General features: G+C 42.4%; 1 protein-coding gene and 1 long non-coding RNA gene across 10 annotated transcripts in view; one reads left to right on the forward strand and one right to left on the reverse strand.

The window, feature by feature from the left end:
* Window positions 1-5200: 5200 nt before the first annotated feature.
* Window positions 5201-18339, reverse strand: LOC141730480 (uncharacterized). Its single transcript, XR_012582008.1, has 2 exons — window positions 6860-18339; window positions 5201-6462 (listed from the first exon to the last, which is right to left on the reverse strand). It is a non-coding gene; the product is annotated as an uncharacterized LOC141730480 (long non-coding RNA).
* KALRN (kalirin RhoGEF kinase) overlaps window positions 17662-20093 on the forward strand; it is a 463005-nt gene continuing 460573 nt past the window's right edge. For 4 of the 9 annotated variants that reach the window (XM_074548810.1, XM_074548814.1, XM_074548816.1 and 1 more), the window contains exons 1-2: window positions 17663-17789; window positions 18336-18440. In XM_074548810.1, coding sequence (XP_074404911.1) covers window positions 17735-17789; window positions 18336-18440 — 160 coding nt within the window. In that variant the 5' untranslated portion in view covers window positions 17663-17734. Of the gene's footprint in view, window positions 17790-18038; window positions 18058-18335; window positions 18441-20093 lie in introns of those variants that run through there. The other 5 variants (XM_074548811.1, XM_074548813.1, XM_074548812.1 and 2 more) reach the window with 3 other exon arrangements.

Consider the following 20093-nt stretch of genomic DNA (forward strand, 5'->3'; position numbering starts at 1 on the left):
ACAATATCACAAACCCCCAATACTGAATTGGTTTTCAGTCTCACAAAAATAATAAGCAGACAAAATATTTAATGGATATACATTAGCAGACTTTAAAAAATTGTCCATTGCCTTGCAAAGAACCTGTTAACTTTCTCCTTTTGACCCTTTTTGTGCTCACCTCCAGTTGTCATGGACCTGTCTCAAATCATGAGGTCACCTATGCAGATGCATTAATGAACAAGAGTTCTGAAGTGGGTCCTGCTTAAACAGAATTAGGGGTAAAAAAAAAAGGTACATAGAAACTTGTCTCATTTTGTAGTGAGCTACTGCTGCTGTAGCAACTTTCATGTTGATGTAGGTGTGTGGCAAGTGAGGCTGAGCATGAAAAAGCCAAAGCTTCTCATCACCTTCTGTGTGGGAGGGAGCAGTAGCTGGTGAGTTTTAGCCCCAGTGGAAGTGCTCTGCAGGAATAATCTGGAATAATCAATCCTGCTGCATCAATGACACCTTTGGTGCTGGCATCTTGCAATCAGGGCTTAAGCGTGTGATCTTACCCCACAGGTTTTGTGTACTGGGCATGACAGTTTGCAATAGGATATGGTGCTTTCAACTCCCTGCTTTACAGTGTATTTTTCTGAAGCTCAGGTGTCTCTACTGCCTCACATTTTGCCCAGCATGATTTTTTCTTGCTCAGTTTCAAAACTCTACAGTTCAGACAAAATTTTCTTGCCCTTCCATGCTGAGGGAGGAAAGAATTTCTGGGACAGTGGAGAGGACAAGTGGGGTTAAAGTGCCACTTTGCCGGTTTCCCAAATTAGCCACAGGGCCCAATTTAGTAAATGTCATTGTAAATGAACAAATTAGACTGACATGGTTCAGACTGATTCAGACAAATTAGACTGACATCATGCTATTTTAATGTAAGTAAGGTTCAGAAAGACTCTGGAGCTTTTTTTTTTTTTTTGATAAATAAGAAGAAATGCAATATGACTGCAAACTTTTCAGAGAAAATAAAATAAAACCTTGCCTTTTGTGTCTTGAGAAGTGTTCTAGTAAAAGTGCTGATTTGGACACCTATCAGAAATCCTTTAAGTTCAGAAAGTCTATCTCCTTCCTTTGCCTAAACGAGATGAAATCAAATAAGGTTCTTTTAAAAGTTTTGTTTTATACCTGAATTACAATTCCCTGGAAAAAAGATCAGGGCTTGGAATAAGGCACAAGGATAGAGGTAGACCAAGGTGGTTGCTGCAGGGTCGGTGGGAGATGGAGCCAGTGCTGAGAGAGGAGCCCTGGGGTGCCCTGAAGCAGAGCTGGTGTAGCCGCAGAGAGAAAAACCAAAACCACCTCAGTGGCTTCAGTGCGAGCAAGGGAAGAGGCTGGAGTCTAATACTGACTTCATTATCAGACAGCTCTTGCTCTATAGCAGTTGGCTAATCAGGAAGGCTGCTAAATCACAGCTTTCCTGTAGAGAAAGAGCTGATGTATTTGAGCACACAGTGAAACTAGAGAATCGTGTAATTATGTTGTTACAAAGCTGTACTTCTTTTGTTCACCCTGTGTTATTTGTCATTTTTATGTTTTGGATCATTGGAAAATGAGAGCCTGGTTTCTCTTCTGGCCCTGGAAACATTCCTGCCCAAAGACCCCTTGTGTGAGTCCATCCCCAAGGGTCTGAGATGGGCTCCTCCCATCACCTACTGACCCTGGCAAAAGAAGCAGTGTCTTCTACTTCTCATGTGAAGCAACTTTTGCTGTACAAATAACAACATAATGACCATGGGAGGAAATGAGTTGGCAGTGAAAGTTGGAAGGAAACTACTGATGATTAGTTTAGCAGCCAGAGCCTGTTTTTTTCACCTTTTGCTTTGATAAAAGTGTTTGGATTCCTTACACCAAATAGAAGCATTATAAAGACAAGTTGTCAGTAGCATAACTCTGCCCACACCATGCAAGCACCATTTATTCTGTATATGGGGGAAAGCTGTGAAAACATAGGTAATCTGCATATCCACAAGTTCTCTACTGTGAGTTGAGTCTGCATCAGGCCTTTAAAGGAGCTTCTCCTAAGGGAAAAGCAAGGGAAGCAAGTATATAATGCCAGTGAGGGGTAAGTTCTTTATTGATTGAATTGGATTAGTTATTTAGTTTTACCCAGAGTCCATGAAAAGCTAGTAAAAAGGTAAGCTTTGGATCAGGTTAAGTGAAGAGTAACAAAACCATGAAAAGACACAGCCTTGATACACCATAGCACTTGTTAATTAAACCAGTCATAATGACCAAATCAGAGTCCTGAGCTTTACTCATGCATCTGACCTGGAGATTTCTTTTCTCTTTGTGCCTGGAAATGCATTAAAATTACTGTTGGAAAACTATTTCTGGGTGATGAAAGGCTGTTGGTACCTCCCCAGCTGGCTGCAAAACAAACAACAAATGTAGAATTCAGTATTGCCACAGCATTGCAGTGTTGCAGCTGGGATGATCAAACCTTAAAATATAAGTAAATCAAATAATAGAGCAAAAATTCTACATTTTAGATGAGATGGAATTACTGGTAAAAAACCAGATCTATTTTGGGGAAGGTATACCTCTTTTTAGGAAAAAGTATTTCAAAGGTCTAAAGGAAGAATTCTGCATCCAAAATCATATTTGCTGCTTCTCACTTACACCTGGTAAACTAATAAAAGCTATTCCTTGCCTTTGCACACCATCTCTCTTTTTGTGATAGCAGTGTGATTTAAGATGCAGGATCTTTGCTATTTATCCTTTTTAGTTCCGCTCATCTTCGGTGATGTGGAGCAGCTGGAGTAGCCTGTTGCTGCTCACCTCTGATCTACCATGGAAGAAATGTCAGGTGAGTTAATAAATTACAGTTGGAGAGAAGTTTTAGTGAAAGCTCATTGTTTTCTATCTATTCTGTCCTTTGTTCCCCAACAGAAAACAAGGAACAGCTGCAAGGTTTTGGTAAAAGCTTGAAGTGGGAGGTGCATTAAGATAGTGGAAAGCCACTTTGGCATTATATCTCACTTTTATTTTTTCTTGTCTTTAGATAAGGAGTAATCAAAGTGTAAAGGAGGTACATGTAAAGAAGGAATTTCCTTCTTGTATTTTAATATGTGTTTTCTCTTTACTTGAAATAAATGGCTTTTGTTAACTCAGTCAGTGGTTAAACACCTGGAACTTTCAAGTTAAATTTAAGACAATAAACGTGTTTGTTTTCCTTGTGTTGGAAAACAAACACACCTGAATATCAAATCCTTCTAGCCAGGTCATGAAAATAGTTTAGAAGTAAAAGTTTTGTAAGTAGTTCCAGACTTGGCCAAGTCTTTCTTTCATACCAAAACCACCTTTATTCTCTGTGGATGCTTTTTATTTTAGCCTATTCTGAAATGCACAACTTTTATTTTGTGACTTATTTCTTTCCTCCTCTAAAATGAAAAAGTTTGGTGGAGGGAAAAAAAAAATCACAAATGTACATGCTCATTAATCCCTGTGATTCCAATTATGCACAGGCCAGGATAATTGCAGTTTGATTTCAAGGCTGGCTATTCAAGTCTCATTGAATTTTAAAATATGTTTCTGACAAATGGTTCTAATTAGATTCAAGTGATGGTGCTGCTATTTTGGGTATTTGTCCAGGAAGATTCAAAAGAAAAAAAAGGTCCTTTTGAACTTGAAGTTTTTCTCACTAGAAAAAGCTGTCCTAAGAGTGCTCAGTGATGCAATAATGTCAAATTCAGAAATTCTTACAAGTAATTTGTAATTCTTAGAAATTCTAAGAATTTCTAATTCTTAGAAGTGACTTTTTGTTCTTTTTTATTAGCTCTGAAATCATAGGCTAATGACTCACATTCATATATTTGAAACTAATGCAGATTTATAGGGCTTCGAGCACCAAGAGCCATATGCTTCCCCAAGCAGGGAGCCCAGAGTGAACAAGACCCGTGGAAGACACTCCCCAAAGTGCCTGACATTGCCTTCTGGCACAAAAGGAAAATCTCTTATGTTTAAATACAGTCACGATTTCAGATCCTTGCGGGCTGCAGAACACGGGGAGCTGATCCATTGCTCAGGGAAATCAGGGAGGATTTTACTATTGGTTTTAATCAGTGGTAAGTCAAGAAGAGGTGCTTTATCCAAGCTGAAGAATGGAGATTGTGTTAACACTAATCAGTTGAGGAACCTTGTCCTACAGAATTCACATCAGCAGAAAATAGAAATTATCTCATTCCTTCCTGTCAAGTATTTTAGAGAAAGTATAGAAGGGAAATATTTAGATGGGAAGTTTGGAGGGGCATGAATGTTTTCTGTCCTGTGGTCTTAGAAGTCTTTATCAAAGATTCTGCTGCCTATGCAAACACCAACCAAGTCCAGGGATTATGTTCTGGTATTTGCCTGCCATCAGCCCCTCCTTGGCTGGACTCCCTTTGCTGCTGATTGCTTTGAGCCATAGCAGAGACTGAGGAAGAGAGAAGGCAATTTCATATTGCTTCCCAGCAGGAATCTTGCACTAAAAATCTAGTGGCTATACTCCCATTCTCCATTACTGTAAAATTGCAAAAAGATAGAAGAAGCTTCTTTTTAAAATTAGGAATCTCTGGTTGCAAAGGAATAAAGCTCTGAAAGAGCAATTTGGTGCTAAGACAACTCATTTCTGTCCTCTGCTCAATAGCAATCTAATTTTAGATGGTTTGGATAAAATTGTGTTTGGCCTCTTTGGCCTTTGACAGAGAATCAGAATTTGTTTGAAGACTTTTTGGGTGAGCCCAGCACCTCGGCCCTGATCCCGTTCCGATGCTGAGCTGAGCAATGAGGCAGTTCTGGTAACGGAAGGCTTGTGTGATTCAATAATCTGCTTTCCCATACATGTATAATTCAGCCCTGTAAATCTCCTCATGAATCACCTTCTTGTTTATTTTCCACTCTCCCTGATTAATTTGCTGATTTCCTCAGCGCTGATGTTTGTAATGGGAGGCTGTTCAGAAGGTCACAACGCCTCTCGCTGGGTACTTACTTGTTTTTTTCATTTGCCGCTAGGAAGCAAGAATGTGATGAGTAGCAGAAAGGTTTCCTCATGTGTTTATTTTTTAAGTTAAAACCTACAGATATCTTGCTGGTTTCTTATATAGTGAAAAACAAAAAAAAAAATCATATTTCTTTGGATATGATTTCTACTGCATTGCTTGGAAACATAATTTTATTAAGTCATTCTGAAAACATGTTTGATTTTTTGTTTGTTTTTTTTTTTTGATTAGTTGAAGTATTTTTAATGACTTGGACTGTATTGTATCACCTGTAATAAGAAATCATGAATATTTACAGTAGAGGGAGCAATAGCCCCATTGCTGCACTATTTCTCTTTGGCTGTAGGTTGTGTTATAGCTTTATATAGCAGATGTATAGAAAAACAACAATTACAGAGATGTAATGATGTGGTTTTTTCTGTAGTAAAGTTTCCCCTGTGATTCATATTAACTATTGAACTAATACTTTTAAAAAGCAGAAAATGATGCTTATGGAGTTGTCTCACCATAAGCTGGATGAGTGCAACAGCAACACTATTTCAACCTGAAAGGGATTTCCTTTTTCAATTGCTACCTTAAAATTATGCTCTTATCAGAAAATTTTAAATTCTAATCAGCATATTTAGTACTTGGGGATTTTTTTTTTTTTTGAGACTTGCTGAATGGTTTAAAACCTCTGAGTGTTTTGTGCTACCTGTGGTTAACAAGACCCTTCTGGTGTTGCTATGGAAATTGTGAGGTTACAGTATGCACATGCTGGATCTTCTCCACGCTCAAATGGGAGTGGAAGAGGTGATGGTAGTTAGGTCTCTTTGTTCAACTGCGCTTCCCTGAAGCAGGAGACAGTCAGAAAAAATTAGAAAATTATTTGGGTAAAGTCATCTTAATGCAGGATGTGTCTTTAAAACTTCTCTCTATTCAATGCAATGAGCCATACAGGCTATTTCCAGTATCAGCCTTCCCAGATTGGACTTTTAACTGCAGGTCAAATAAAAATCAATGCCATTACTGGGCAGCCCATTTTCACTAATCCTTTGGGTGGTCACTTGAGAAAGATTTCTCCATTGTACAACGTATTTCCTTCAACTGAAGAGGCTCTTGAAAAGGAGAAGGATGATGAGCTTGGCACTGATGTGTCAGCTGAAGCTTTTCTGTGAGGCTGCAGTGGCTGCACATCAGTGTAGGGTTTGTGTTAGTGCCTCTCCACATGCACAGGTCTGGATGATGTAGCCAAGAATGGAAAAGTGCCTAAATGCTGGTCTGGATTCCAGCTTCTGCCCCATCTTCACTTGTGCACAATTTCAGGAAGGATATTTCTCCTATATGGTTGGGATTTTTTTAAGAGATTGGCTCCTGCAACATGTGGTGTCTTAAGAAAGGCAGAGATGTGACTTATCAGGGAAGTGGTTTAGGCTGCAGGATTAATCTTAGGTGACAGTGGAAGGGTAAGGAATTTGAGCTGAAAGAAAAAGAAAAAAAGAAAGTTTGATTTTTCTATCATAAAATGGAATAAAAAAGGAAGTCAGCAAATCAGGAATATTCCTATTGGAAAATTCTGAACTTTTGAAGACTTTTTCTTAAAATGTAATACTTTGGTTGAAACTCCCTAGTGAGTTCTGGTGTTCAGGCTGCAAACTCTTCCAAACAAGGCACTGTCTGCAATATATGAGATAGTATGAGGAAAGATAAGATCTGGTCTTAGCATGTTCTCCAGACATTATAGTAAAAATGAGACTTTTTAGGGGAAAATAAAGTAGGAATGGATCTTTCTTCTTGTGGTCACTGACAATGAGTAAACATAGATATCAAGAGTGCTGTCTTTATGAAACCATTCCTCTTACCAGAAATGTACTTACAGTCTCTTTGGAAGGTGATCAGAGGAAGGGTGGAAAAAGAAGGCTTGTGGCTCAGATGATGCTCTTGCCATTCAAGATGAACTGTCAAAACATTGTCATTTATTGTCACTGACTCATTTAAAAAGCTGAATCACTAATGCACAAATGGCTCTTGTTCATAACATGATTTAAATTGAATGCCTCTGATTTAGTTCAGTTTAATTTGGACATCATGCCATCTTTGCAGAATCATGTTAGTGTCACTTCCATTTTCTCTTTTAAGGTTGCTCAACGATTCACAGCATCACCCTTTCATTTCCCTTTGGCAGCCCAGTGTTTCCTCCATGTGTGCACACTGAGAGTTTCATTCTGATAGAGACTCACAGAATGGTTTGGGTATCGTGACAGAACCATGGAAACAATGTTTTGTCTCCATAACGGTGTTATAATTACATCACAGTGTCTTGAAGCAATTAGTATTATAATAATATGGTACAAAGTGTATATGATGAGTGCATAGCAGTGTGTGCTGTAGCTTTTGTTTGGTTTGTACTGAAGTTTGTTTTAGAGGCCTCCAAAGAGTGGTAGTTTGTTATAACTGTTTACACAATAATTAGCATTTGGGTACATTTCAGCAAAAAAAACCCCAATCTTCCTACCTTGTCATAAGTAATTGCCTTTTTCTGTGTTAACTCAGAAAGAATTGACGTATTAAAGCTATTTTTAACCACAAGGTTGACAATTTATGAACCAATTAACTCTCCACTTTTCAATAGCACTCCTTGAGCATGTCAGAACACTGTAAACTAGAACACGGGTTCCTTGCCACTCTTGTGAAGAAAATAGTATCACTCTACCCATTTTACAGAAGTATAAAAGAGAGGCACTGAAATGTGGATTGCTTGAGGTTGCTTTGCACACCCATAGCAGAATTGTTAGAAGAACCAGAGATTCCTGTGTGTATTGAGGTGTGTGCACACACGCACACCCACACTCGTGTGTGCAAACCACCCAGAGGCATCACGTCCTTCTACTCACTGCTGACAACTGTCACAGAATTCTTGAGTTTTACTGATCAAATTCCAACTCTGTTTTTTTATTCAGCTACTTTGTCTTTCATTAAGATTATACAGCAAAAGTTGGGAAAATAAGATTTGTAAAACCATGGGTAGAAAATTGCCAATTGCAAGGAAATAGAAAGCACTGCCCTAAAGAATCAGAAACTACAAATGAGAGTCAAACTCTACTGTTTTTCCCTGTTTGAAATCTTGAAATAAGGTTAATGACATTTTTCCTTCATCTGAGAGTATTCCCAAAATGAATAAGGAAGTGACAGCCCTGGAACTTGAACTGTCTTTCCTCTGACTTCTCTGACAATTATACTGGACACTAAAGAAGAGTGTCTTTGCTTGTGGGGTGAACTAAAAGCAACATCTGTTGGGTAGGCTCAGAGGGAGGTTTCTGTGACCTTTTCATGGATTGGTTTCTTCAAAACTGACAAAGTTTTGCAGAGGGAGATTCCTGTTAGGTTGGAAGTTCAGAGCAGATTCTGAGTCAGTAGCTCCTCTGCCTGATGTTAGTGTCTAAAAATGTCCACCTACACTGTTATGGACAAAACCAAAGCACAGCAGGGAGGCAGCTCCATGATTTGGCAAAGTGGGGCAGATGTAGTAATTTCTTTAGGGATTTTGGAATTATTTTCATAGTCTTTGGCACTAAACATCTACAGAACTGTAGTGGGAATGGAGTGCCTAAGTCTACCAGGCTCTTGGCAGAATCCCAGCATGGTGATGCTTTCCTTCTCTCCTCTTTTCCATTTCACTCATCTCCCTCTCCCCACCTGGGTTTGCGGGAGATGGAAGAGCTCCTAGAAGGAATGTGGATGTGTCAGCAAGCAGTTTGTAGTGCACTTCCTGGGAACAGGAGGATTAAAGCAAACACAGCCATTGCTGGTGTGCAGAGGATGTTCTGCTCCCTTGCAATGGAGGGTTTGAAAGCTTTAGACTCTGTTTTAAGTGCCTACTGTTTTGTTAGCACACCATAAACCACAGAAAGTGTTATTGGGCCTGGAACAACAAAGTACTGTGTCCCTGGTGGGCATGGAAGCCCATCAAGCTTTTGTTTTCTTTGAGGATGTACATTGGAGTATTTTTCTTTGTCTGATGCTTTCATGGTTGTGTTTCTTGCACCACTGAATGTATCACAGCAAAATCCAATTCAATCTTAAGAATAATCACTTTGTAATTTGGAGAGTATACCTTTCAATACACACCATAAAGATCTAGAAGATTAATTGAATAATGAGGTGGTGAAACCAAGCAAGAAAATATGGAGGACTGGGAGAATGTCTCGAAGGATTTAATAAATTGGATGATTGGGCAATATGATGGCAAATGAAATTCACAGAAGATAAACACACAACAATGCATTGGAGGAAATAATTGAAGCTGCTCCTGTGCACTGATGTATTCAGAATTAACTGCAACTTCTCAAGTGTAAGAACTTGGTGTTATTGAGGGTAGTGCAAGGTCCAAAAACTGATGCAGAAGGAATACTAAGGGACATCCTGGGCCACATTAATACAAGGTGGAAGAATAATTTTCTGAACAACCCACTTTACTGAAAACATGTAGAATGCAAACATGTTGGTTTTTAATTAAAATAAGAAATTGCTCCAAATTAAACTTCCTAGGATTCATTCTGGTTACATACTCTAAATGTATGATGAGTTGTGCTCATAGTAGTATTTGAACCTGAGTTTTCAGCAATAAAAATATCTTATACTGATTAAACTGAAAGGCATTTGGATGAAACATGGTCTTTTTGATGCTTGGCTTTTAATTTCAGTAGACCAGGGACATTACTTGAGTCCCACAATTAGTCAATAATAGGCATAGGACATCATGTACACTACTGATGAAAACTAAATGCTGCTGTTGGGCCAATGTTGCAGATACAGGGCATGGAAAAAGTATTCACTCTAATAAGTTAGACAAAATGATAGTCATTGGTAAATAAAGAAAAATAATTAGTATAGAACATTAATCTTCATTGCCAAAACTAGTTTTGTTTTCCCATATTTTAGAAAAATATATATATTAAAAAAAGAAGTGTGTGTGAAACTTTCCATTGGCGGTGGGAGAATCAGTGCAAGTATGCGTGTGTACCCACACATATATGAAAGGAACAGGAGGGATGGCCTTGGAAGAGATTAAAATAAAAGGATTGAAATGCCATTATAAATAAACAAATACAAATTCATGAATTCCAAATTATATTTGATTGTGTGAATGATAATAATGACTATAGTGTTTATTTCTGTTGCCTAGGAAAACCACATATGTTTGCAATATTGACATTTGAATCTTAAATTCATGTTGTGCTGCTTGATTTTATAACTGATGAAGAGATGCATCTTTGAAATAAAAGCTCCTCCTGGCAGAGCTTACAATCAGTTATTCTTTTGCACTTGCAGAACATCAGACTTTGAGCAGGGGTGGCTGAGTTTTGGGTGTCACTCCTATGAGCAAAGGGACCAACGTGGCTGCTGCCCAGAGTGTGCTGGCATGGAGGAGAAGACAGAAGCTGCAAGGGGAATGTGTGTTCTTGGGCACTGAAGTGTCCTGCTAAAGCTCTCTACCATCTGCCATAAATAGGAATATGGAAATCACCTCTATGCGTAAGATCCACTTGGGCTTCTTGCAGGAGTAAAATTCACCCCAAAGTTGTGTGTTGTTCAGCTGCAGATCCAAGAATATTTCACTGAACCTTAATGAATTTAGCCTTTACCTGAAGGCAGGAATATACTACAGCCCTGTTGCAGATAGGTTAATTATTATTTAGAAGGGTAATTATTCTCTGGAACATCACAGTTCACAGCATAAAGAAATCTTGTATTTGAATTTAAGAATTCTTACTCCTAATCTTTGTTTCTAATATATATTTTTGTTGGATCTTGGTAGCCAGATGGTCTGTGGCCTATAGCTCAGACTTCTGGCAGCTCTGGAGCATGAGCTGTCTCATGCTGGCTATGCAATAAGGCATGCTAGCATAGCATAGCATGGAACTGGTCTCTTCCAGATGTTCACCAGAGCTCAGGGAAGAGCTGACATGACACAGTCAAGGAAAGGAAGATGGTTGGTTCTTGTGTACGATTTCTAGATTCATTATATCAGTCAGTGATACAGAGTGCTTCTTTTTAGCAGATATCAGTGTTTCTAAACAGATCCAGATGACCACAGAGGGTTTACCCTTTGAAGGAAGGCAGCACTTCAGCTCCAGCAGCTGTGAGGCATTATGTTTTCAAAGATACTCAGAATCATGTGTGGTCCTAAAGAATTTATAGCACAGCTTTCCTGGAGGTCAATTTTGATACCAGCCTCTATCAGATTGACAGATGGGGCTGTAGAAACACCTACCTTGAAGGCAGCTCTTCTGCTGAAAGTATGTCAGTCTTACCTGCTGTTATATAAATGACCTCCCTCTCAGAGCAAGTGTCACAGTGGTTTGGAACATATTGTTTTGAAAATAGTATCTGCAGATACTGTCTAGCCCCTTCTGCAGAACAGTATCATCTGTGATTTCCCATCTGGTTCCTAATTTCGTCTCCTTCTAAGCTGTCAGTACACCAGATCCTCACACTTCTGTATGAATCTTGGCCCCATCAGCACTGGAACTAAAAATACAGATATCAAAGTGGCAATATGTATTGAAAACTCAAATTATACAGAGGTTCTTTCTTGAATGTTCTGCCACTGAAGCATCTCTTCTAGGGTGAAAAACATTAGTTCTTGCAATTGTTGGAATGGGCACAAACCTCATCAGGAATCTTCAGTATACCATATGTACATTATCATCCCTGACTCTCTAGATCTCCTTAGGAGCCATAGGAATCCATCTCTGACCTTTTAATGCAAGAGAAGTATAAGATACTCTGAGCTAGATATGGTGGCAGTAGACACCTACATTTAAAGTTCAGAGCTAAGCTGGGGTTTGAACTGAGATCTGAAGTACCACTGAAGGTAGGTAAGTACCAGGTCTGGAGTCACTGTGGAGAGGGAAGGAAGGCTTGTCCTCAGCCCCTCAGCCCCCAGGAGTTCTGGCAAAGACAAGGATGGGGCTGTGTGGGCACAGCTTCCTCCTTGTCTACTTACAAGTTTCTGTTTGCAGTAAAATGTGTTTTCCTGTATGCCCACCATCCCAGCACCTCCCCTCCATCACCCTTGCCTGATGCAAGCAATGCTGGGAGGAAGCTGGAGCTACTCTCCATCCTTGTGAATCTCTGTTTATAGGCAGCAGGGAAAGGAGACTTGCTATTAGTGGAAAAGAAAAAACCAAAAAGATAATAAATGAAAGAGAACATCTAGAACCTTTCCAGCTGTAGCTGCAATTGAGGCTGAAAGTATACCTGGGGAAAGTGACAGAAGTGGAAGTGTGCTCAGCAAGGCTCTTCAAGCCCTCTGCAGAGAAGTGGTGACTTGAAAGCAGGGGGACACTGAGTAACTGAGCCCTGCTCCTGGTGTCAGGAGGAGGGATGGCTGCCTCTGAGATGTGGCTGCAAGAGCTGCTGTGTGTCTGGAGGAGTGTGGGGGAAAACTCAAAGTCACTGAACAACTCCAATGCATCACATTTGGTCTCAGAAATTATTGCTTATTGTTACTTATTACTAATTGCTGCCTTCAAAAACACAATTTTTTAAAACTCCTCTCTCCTCTGCTTCCTCCATTGAAAAAAAGGCCCCACCATAGCAACAAACCAAATCTAAACTGCCTCAAAAAATACCACTGGGGAGTATATTCTTACAGTTCCTTGGGTAAAGTTTGTAGATAAGACTTGTTACATGAGCAATACTGGGACGTTTGCTTAATAGCAAAATAAAGTTTATTTGATTAAATTTATTAATTTGGATAAATAATGGAAAAAACATTCCCCTTAGTGGGTGGAGTCTGATATGAACATGACAATATACATTTTCAGTGTTACAGCTATTGCAAAGCAGTAGGCTGGATAGAGAGCTGCCAGTTACAGGGGCTGCTGTCAGGAGTTTCAAGGACTGCACTTTGTAGTATGGAGTTCTAGGGAATTTTGAAAGGTTGTCACCTGATTCAATAGGAATGCATGACTCATTTGATATGTTAGCTGATTAATTTTAAGTTTACTTGGGCTTTTGAGGAGAATCCAAAGATTAAACATTATGGTATATTTACAGAGCCAAACTTTAGTTTTCTAACTTTGTGGAAAAAAAACCCAAACAAAACCAAACCAGGCTCACATTGTTTTTGTTTTTGCATAGACCACTACTAGTTTTATCATAGCAAGAAATTTCTTTCTCACACTAATTTATACTGGTGAAATGGAAAACAGGTTAGTATTTATGTCCAACCATGTGTGAAATTAGTATCCTACAAGTGCATTGAAATGAATGCTTGTGGTAATAAAGTAGTAGTCACTGTTTAATTTTAATGCATGCTTCACTTTAAAATTGGTTTTCTGAATAACTACTATGTACATTTACATTCTTCCCAAAAACACTTCAATATTTAATACCTCCTTTTTCTGATCTGGTTCTGTAACTCTTTCTGCACTGGTCAAAACTTGCCTGGGAGATTGTTTGGAATTTAGGAGCTACTGGGAAATAAGTACTACTCAGTATCACTAAGAATCTGGCAGAACTTCAGAATCAGGATTAAAAGTTTGCAGGAAACTCAGAATAAAATGTTCCAGCTTAACAGTGCTTAAGACTGATGTTCTTTATGTACATAAAAGTACAGTGTACACTTGGCCAGCACAAGGTTCACTTTTCAAGCCTGATGTAGCAAATGGAACCTGGCTGAGGAATACCACTTTTGTGTTCAGATTTATTTATTTCATTAGTTAACAGAATCTGTGATGCACTAGTACTTATTAGCAACTTGTTTAACAAATTAATCCAAATAAGTTACCAAGGAGAAAAGAATTTGCAGTCACTGTTGGCTCTTCCAGATTCATATCTGTAAGCTTAGCTAAGACTTGTGTCTTTTTCTTGGATGCATCAGCTGTTCTGCTTGTTGCTAATTCAGTCTAAGCTTCTGTGGCCAGAGTGGCAAATGCAGTTCTGGAACTTTTAGAGAAGACACATTTGTCTGACTAATGGTACTAGTAAACCTTTGCACTGCCACCATGATAAAAATATTCTATATTTTGTAAATTGTTTTGCTAATTGCTATTGCTTTCTTCTGAGTGATGTTTCTGTAGAGAAGAGATTATTGCTTAGCTTTCTGTCCAAGTTTGGGGAAATTGGAATTTGTTTCAGCTCTGAAAGCAGGAGACTAGATGGTAACTGAGCAGCCATTCCCATTTCAGCTGTGATCCACAGGGGGAATATAAAAAGAGTAGGGATGATACTGGGACAGGGACTTTGGCATGGTATTAGAGCTTGCTCCATGCCTGCCCATACAGCTGTTCCACATCTGGGCAAACAGTCGAGCTAAGCCACATGTGTGTGTGTGAATGTGGGTGCTGCAAAGCCAACCTTGATGTGTGCGTGCTGTCTGTTGAGCCAGAAATAATCTTTGGCATATATATGGGCATTTGAGTTTAAGCATATGAAGCATGTCTTCTGCCTCCTCCATCCTGCCCTGGAGGCTTCTCTGAACACCCTGTCTCCAGGGACTTGCAGATTTTCCCTTGCAGGATCCCTGATAGTCTAGAATACAGATGGAAATTTCCACCCCACTGGTCCCATATAAGAGCATAGTAATTTCAAGTCTAATACCTAGACATAGGCCTAAACAGGTGTGAGAAATTCTTCTCACATACCCAGAACGTAGCTGTAAATAACTTATTAACAAGGCAGCCTTAGGTGCTTTTGAGACTTAGATTTTCCTGCTCTACTATTCAGTTTTTCTCTGGATTCCACCTCTTAAAACACTCTCTGTTTAGACATTGCTATGTTACTCAATGGGAGGGACTTCTGCACAACCAACAGTCTCTGCAGCACCTTATAGACTGCAGCTCATCTGCTGAGTCTGGCAGATTGGTTTTTCTCCCTGTCCCTTTTGAATGACAACTCTTGACCCATGTACTGTCATTTGTAGCACTGGACTCTGTGCAGGACCCACCTTTGCATGTACCTTCTCAGAGTCCTGCTCTGATTCCAGCAGTGCAGCTGTCCTGGAGCCATCAAATATATTTCTCCTGTCTTGGATCTGCTGTCTTGGAAAGATGAATTTTATTTATTTCTTGTTCACATTCTTCTCCCTCCTCCCATCCTGTAGTATGCAAACTCATGAGATTTAGCTAAAAAATGTTTCATCTGACATACCACCTATTGCCATCCCATTGGAAAACTTGACTGTAGCAAAGGCCTTAAATCAAAAGCCTTTGTGACACTTTCTGATCTTTGAGCAGCTTTAGGGGCTGTCAGAAAGAAAACCAGCCATACCTAGTTAAATGAAGTTGTTTGGTAAGGATTGAGGTATTTGTCAAGTTAGAGCCATGCAAAAGATTAAAGCAATGTCTGTCAGTGAAACTATGTATTTTGGCTTACCTAATTCTACAGGGCTTTTTTCCCATGTTTTGCTTTTCAAGGAAACTGTAGGTGCCTTCAGCATTATATCTAAAAAGGGAATTATACATTGCAGATAGTATTTCATTCTATATTTAACAACTCTTCTTTGAACAACAAAAACTGTAAACTCATTGCTGGGACTTGAACTGAAGTCATGGTGGTTCCTAGTTGTTAGTGATATTTTACAGTGACAGCCCTGTTCTGCTTGCAGTGTTAAGAAAAACAGTAGCTCAGTGTCTGGGTTTCCACTAAAGTTTACTGATATTGGACTGTAGTGCTGCCCATCCTGCAGTGCCATGGTGAGTGCATATGAAAAGTGTGTGCAAAATGTGACAGCAGGACTGCTGCTTCAATGCTTTAACTCTAAAATCAAACAGGTTGTACCAAATCCTGAGTGGCTTTGAAGCTTCATGAGGAAACCACAATCTTCCCAGCTGCCAAGCTCACACTCCTGAAAGTATCTGTATGTAAGATTCCTGGAGAGCAAATTTGCTCTGTGTTCATGAATATTCAGAAATGATATCTTGAGATGGGATCCAAAATGGTGCAGCTTGTTTAAGCCTGGAAGAGGGAAGGCTTTTCTACCCTGTGCTGATGTAGAGGGGGTAAATGGTCACTGAAGAAAGTCTGGTGCTTGAAAGACTGATTTTCCTCATGTCCTTGTACTGTGGCAGTGCCCTACTGCTGGCACACCTGACAGGGAGGTGTTTCTGGCATCCTGGAGGTCCTAAGGAGAGGAGTCAGAGGCTGTGCACGAGTCTGTAATGAGCTTTGGTAGCCTGGACGTGGACTTTGTTTTGCTACTTCCTGCAGATAGTTGTGAAATGACCTTTTTAAATCCATAAACATAAAAAGATAAATGGCTTCAGTGAAAACCAGCTGGAGGTAGGCATGGGAAATGGCACTACGTGAGATATCAGGCGGGAGGGAATGAAGAAATGAAATGCTAGGTGGATCTCTGTAGGATATTTGCTCTTATATCTGAGTCCCTGGGCATGACATATTCTGTTTCAATTGGAGTAGTAAACAGTAAGGTCAAGGAGATGTGACTGGGATCTCTGTGCTCATCCTGCTTGGTCAGTTCCATTTTGTTAAATTTCTGCAGGGAAATTTTCAGTATTTTTATCAAGTGAAATATACATCCAAATCCAGCCTTCCCTCATGTTCTATTGAGAAGAGATCAGGTGGAAGAAATCCATGCTTCTCTGGCATCTAAAATAATCTGGGCTGGAACAGAAAATGTTCTGCTAACCTCAATTGCTAAACTACCTGTGGATTGAGAACTGATCCAAACAGTGTCACTTAGAACCAGTTGGCTCTGACACTTCTGCTAGACAAAGTATTTTTTTTCCTTAAGATGCACTAGACTGACTGATACCGCTTTTGAAGTGCTGCAGTGCATCCCTCCATGCTGGAGGTTTGGAGAGGTTTTGTCCTCAAGTCCCTTAAACATCAGAGATTTTCAGTGGCAAATGAATGATGATTAGGCATTACCCCTAAAGGATAAAGGCAGTGAGGCCACAGAGATGTTCTGGCTAAAAGACTGCTGTTCTTGAGAGTGATGGATGGGATTTTGCAGCAAGAATGGGTTATCCAAGGGTAATACAGCCAGAGGGGTCATCACACCAACAGTTGCTTTTTCTGTCTAATGGTAGAGGAAGCAAAGATGAACAACTGTGGGATGTGAGAGTAACATTCCTGTTTTACAGTGGTGGTTAGGTGAAAAAGCAACATTTTTCCTTAAGCTCATTTTAGAGCTGTTATGTGATCATAGAAGAATGAGGAGCTGGGGAAACTTCAAATAGGTGAACAGGAAAAGAAAGTGCCCAAATGGCAAACATCTGTCTTCGTCTATATCTGCCTGTCTGTGCTTGAAATCTTGATAGCTGGGCTCAGGGAAGAACATTTAACTCAGCGGCTAACAAAGTACAAACATGTATTCCTCACAGCACTCCTTTTGAGACAATTATTGTCCCAAATCACAAATATTGGAGCTACAATAGAGAATTCAAAATCATTTAGCAAGCAGAATCAATGTCTGAGCTGGGACCAGGATCTTGGCTTTCCAAACTCCTTTTTGGCTCTCTAGTCACCGAGGACTGTAAAGAATAAAATATGAAGGCGTACCTGCAACAACGTGCAGTTTCGCGGATCGTTTCCAAAGCAATCGTGCCCAACAGCTCCGGAACATAAAAAAAGCCCCTAACCCCTCCACCCAGCCCCAAAACAAAGAGCAATTTTTTGCGTCCGTATAACCACATCAGCGTTCACTTTCGCCCCCGAGTACCTGCCCGTCTAACAGCCGAGCGCCGCGCCGTGCCCCCGCGGCCGTTCATCAGAGGGGAGGCATGGCAGCGGTGCAGCCCGGGGATGCACAGCGATACGCCTGCGGAGCTTTCAGGGGTAGGGAATAAAACAAAAATTCCCTCCGGAGCCCCTCGGGGCGTCCGTGCCCGCACCTGTGCCCGGCGCGCCCCGCCCGGAGCGGCCGCGCCCCGCAGCGGGGCTGCCCCGGCGGCGGGGGGCGCCGCAGCCTCCCCGGCCGGCGCCCGGCCTGGCTCAGGAAGTGCCGGCAGGGAAGCGGCGGGGGCGGCCGCCGGGGGCCGGGCCGGGCTGTCAGCGCGGCGAGGGGCAGCGGCGGCGGCGGGGGGAGCGGAGCGGAGCGGAGCAGGTCGGAACAATAGCGGGTGGAGGGGAGGGGGCCGGCGGCGGCGGGGCTCGGCACCGGCACCCCGCCCCGGCCGCACCGCCCAGCGCAGCCCGGGGGCAGCGCAGCCCAGCCCCGGGGCAGCCGCCCCGCAGGCACCGCGGAAGGGATGATCCGAACGGCGCTCGCTTGGGCTCGCAGCTGAACGCGCCTCCATCCCTCCCTCCCTCCTCTTCTCCCTCCCTCTTTTTTTCTCTCTCTCTCTCGGCTCTCCTCCTCCCTAACTCACTGGATATTACCAGCCGCCGGGCTCGCCGCCGCCTCTCCCCCAGCCATGAATCCCGCCGAAGGGGCGGCGGAGGAAGGCGCTGTCCCTGACTCCGAGGTGGATGCTTTCTTCCGAACAGGTAGGGGAGCCGCGGGGAAGGGGCCAGGGCAGCGCCGGGCCCTGCCTCCGCCGCGGGATGCGGGGCTGCCGGCTGCGGCGCGGGCACCGCCGGTAGCGGAGCCGCGGGGAAGGGAGAAGAGGGGATGGAGGGGGTCCCCGCCTGCCTCCTCGCTTTGTCCGCCGCAGCCCCTCGGTGCGCCCGTGGCCCCGTCGCCCCTCCCGCCCCTGGGAGGATGCTACCGCAGGGCTGCGCTCCCGCCGCCTCGGGAGAGGACCGGCCAGGCCCCCGCCCCAAGCAGGCACAAAAGCCCCGCGGGGATGCTCGGGGAGAGCTGTCGCGCTGTCACCCCCGCGGGAAGCGGCGCCGGCTGGGCCCCGCCGGGCCCCCGCCCCGGGCGGCGGCGGCCACCCGGGTACCGGCTGCTATTTGGAAGCGGAGCTGGCTGCCTGCCCCGCTCCAGCCGGGCGAAGCGCCGGGCGCTACCCCTGCCGCCCTCGGGTGGGCAGTGAGTGAGCGCTGAGGCGCCCTGGGCAGCGCAGCCGGCCGGGGATGCTGACCGCGCGGAGACGGCTCGCTGAGTGGCTCAGGGCTGGGTGAGAGCCCCGTGCTTCACTCTCCCGATTCAGAGGATGCTGAAGTGCAGCCAAAGTGTAGCTGGACTACAACAGAGCGCAGGGAGCCTTTGCTAATGAAGCAGTGGTTAATTAAATTTTGTGGGCAATAGGTACGTGCTGGGGTCCCCGCTGCAGCACTCGTTTGTGAGGTGGTGTTTGTGTGGGAGCCCCCAGCTCTGAAACATAGATTTGCACAGGATGAGCATCTCAGCTGAAGCAACTTGTGGTCTGCATGACACACCCCCCTCTTCTCCCTTGCTCCCTCCCCCATCAAAATCTTCAGAAAGTTTTATAGTCTTGGTAGATTTTTAATTAAAAATTGTAAAGGATTAAGTACTTGTTTCATAAGGGGATTGACCCTTTTGGGCTAAGACTGACACTGCCACAGCTGTTTGTCAAGACTGCTTTTCAGCTGTTTTCCTTCTTCTACCTGCTCATTAGCTACACACAATGCTTTGAGCTCCAGTTACAAAAAAGCGATTATGTAATCACCAAAACTTTAAAGAAGTAAAATCCTGAAGGCCTGCAGCAGCTCCCTGCTATGGTAGACTGCACCCCATTTATGTGAAAACCCTTTGATCTAGAGGATAAGTATAATAAGGTCTGGCTGTGTGTATCTTATGATCCACAAGTCATTAAGCCATAGGATATTTGCCTGTTGATAGCCTACCTGGTTACAAGATAATTTCCAAAGTCTCAACAATGACATATTTGTTAGGAAAAAGAAAAGAAAAACAACCCACCAATTTTCGTTTTAAAAGGAATGTGTTAATTAAGGTTCCTCCCTGCCTTTTCACTCTCTCTCCTCCTTCACCCAAAGCTGAATCATTTCTCTGTGACACGGCCTTCTCAACGTAAGCACGTTACCAGAATTGAATTTGGAGAGAGTCAAATCTGTCTAGCTTATATAAAAAAGTATTCCTAAATGAGGGGAAAGCACAGGGAGCCATGTGGCTAGACGTTTCTCCCAAGCTGCCTCCTTCACCTTAAATGTCACCTGTAGATCTGTGAACACATTTGTAACCTGCATTATACATTTAGTCCAGAGATTTCAGAG

The sequence above is a fragment of the Zonotrichia albicollis genome, chromosome 10 (genome assembly GCF_047830755.1).
Source record: "Zonotrichia albicollis isolate bZonAlb1 chromosome 10, bZonAlb1.hap1, whole genome shotgun sequence".
In the NCBI taxonomy this organism is placed as follows: domain Eukaryota; kingdom Metazoa; phylum Chordata; class Aves; order Passeriformes; family Passerellidae; genus Zonotrichia; species Zonotrichia albicollis.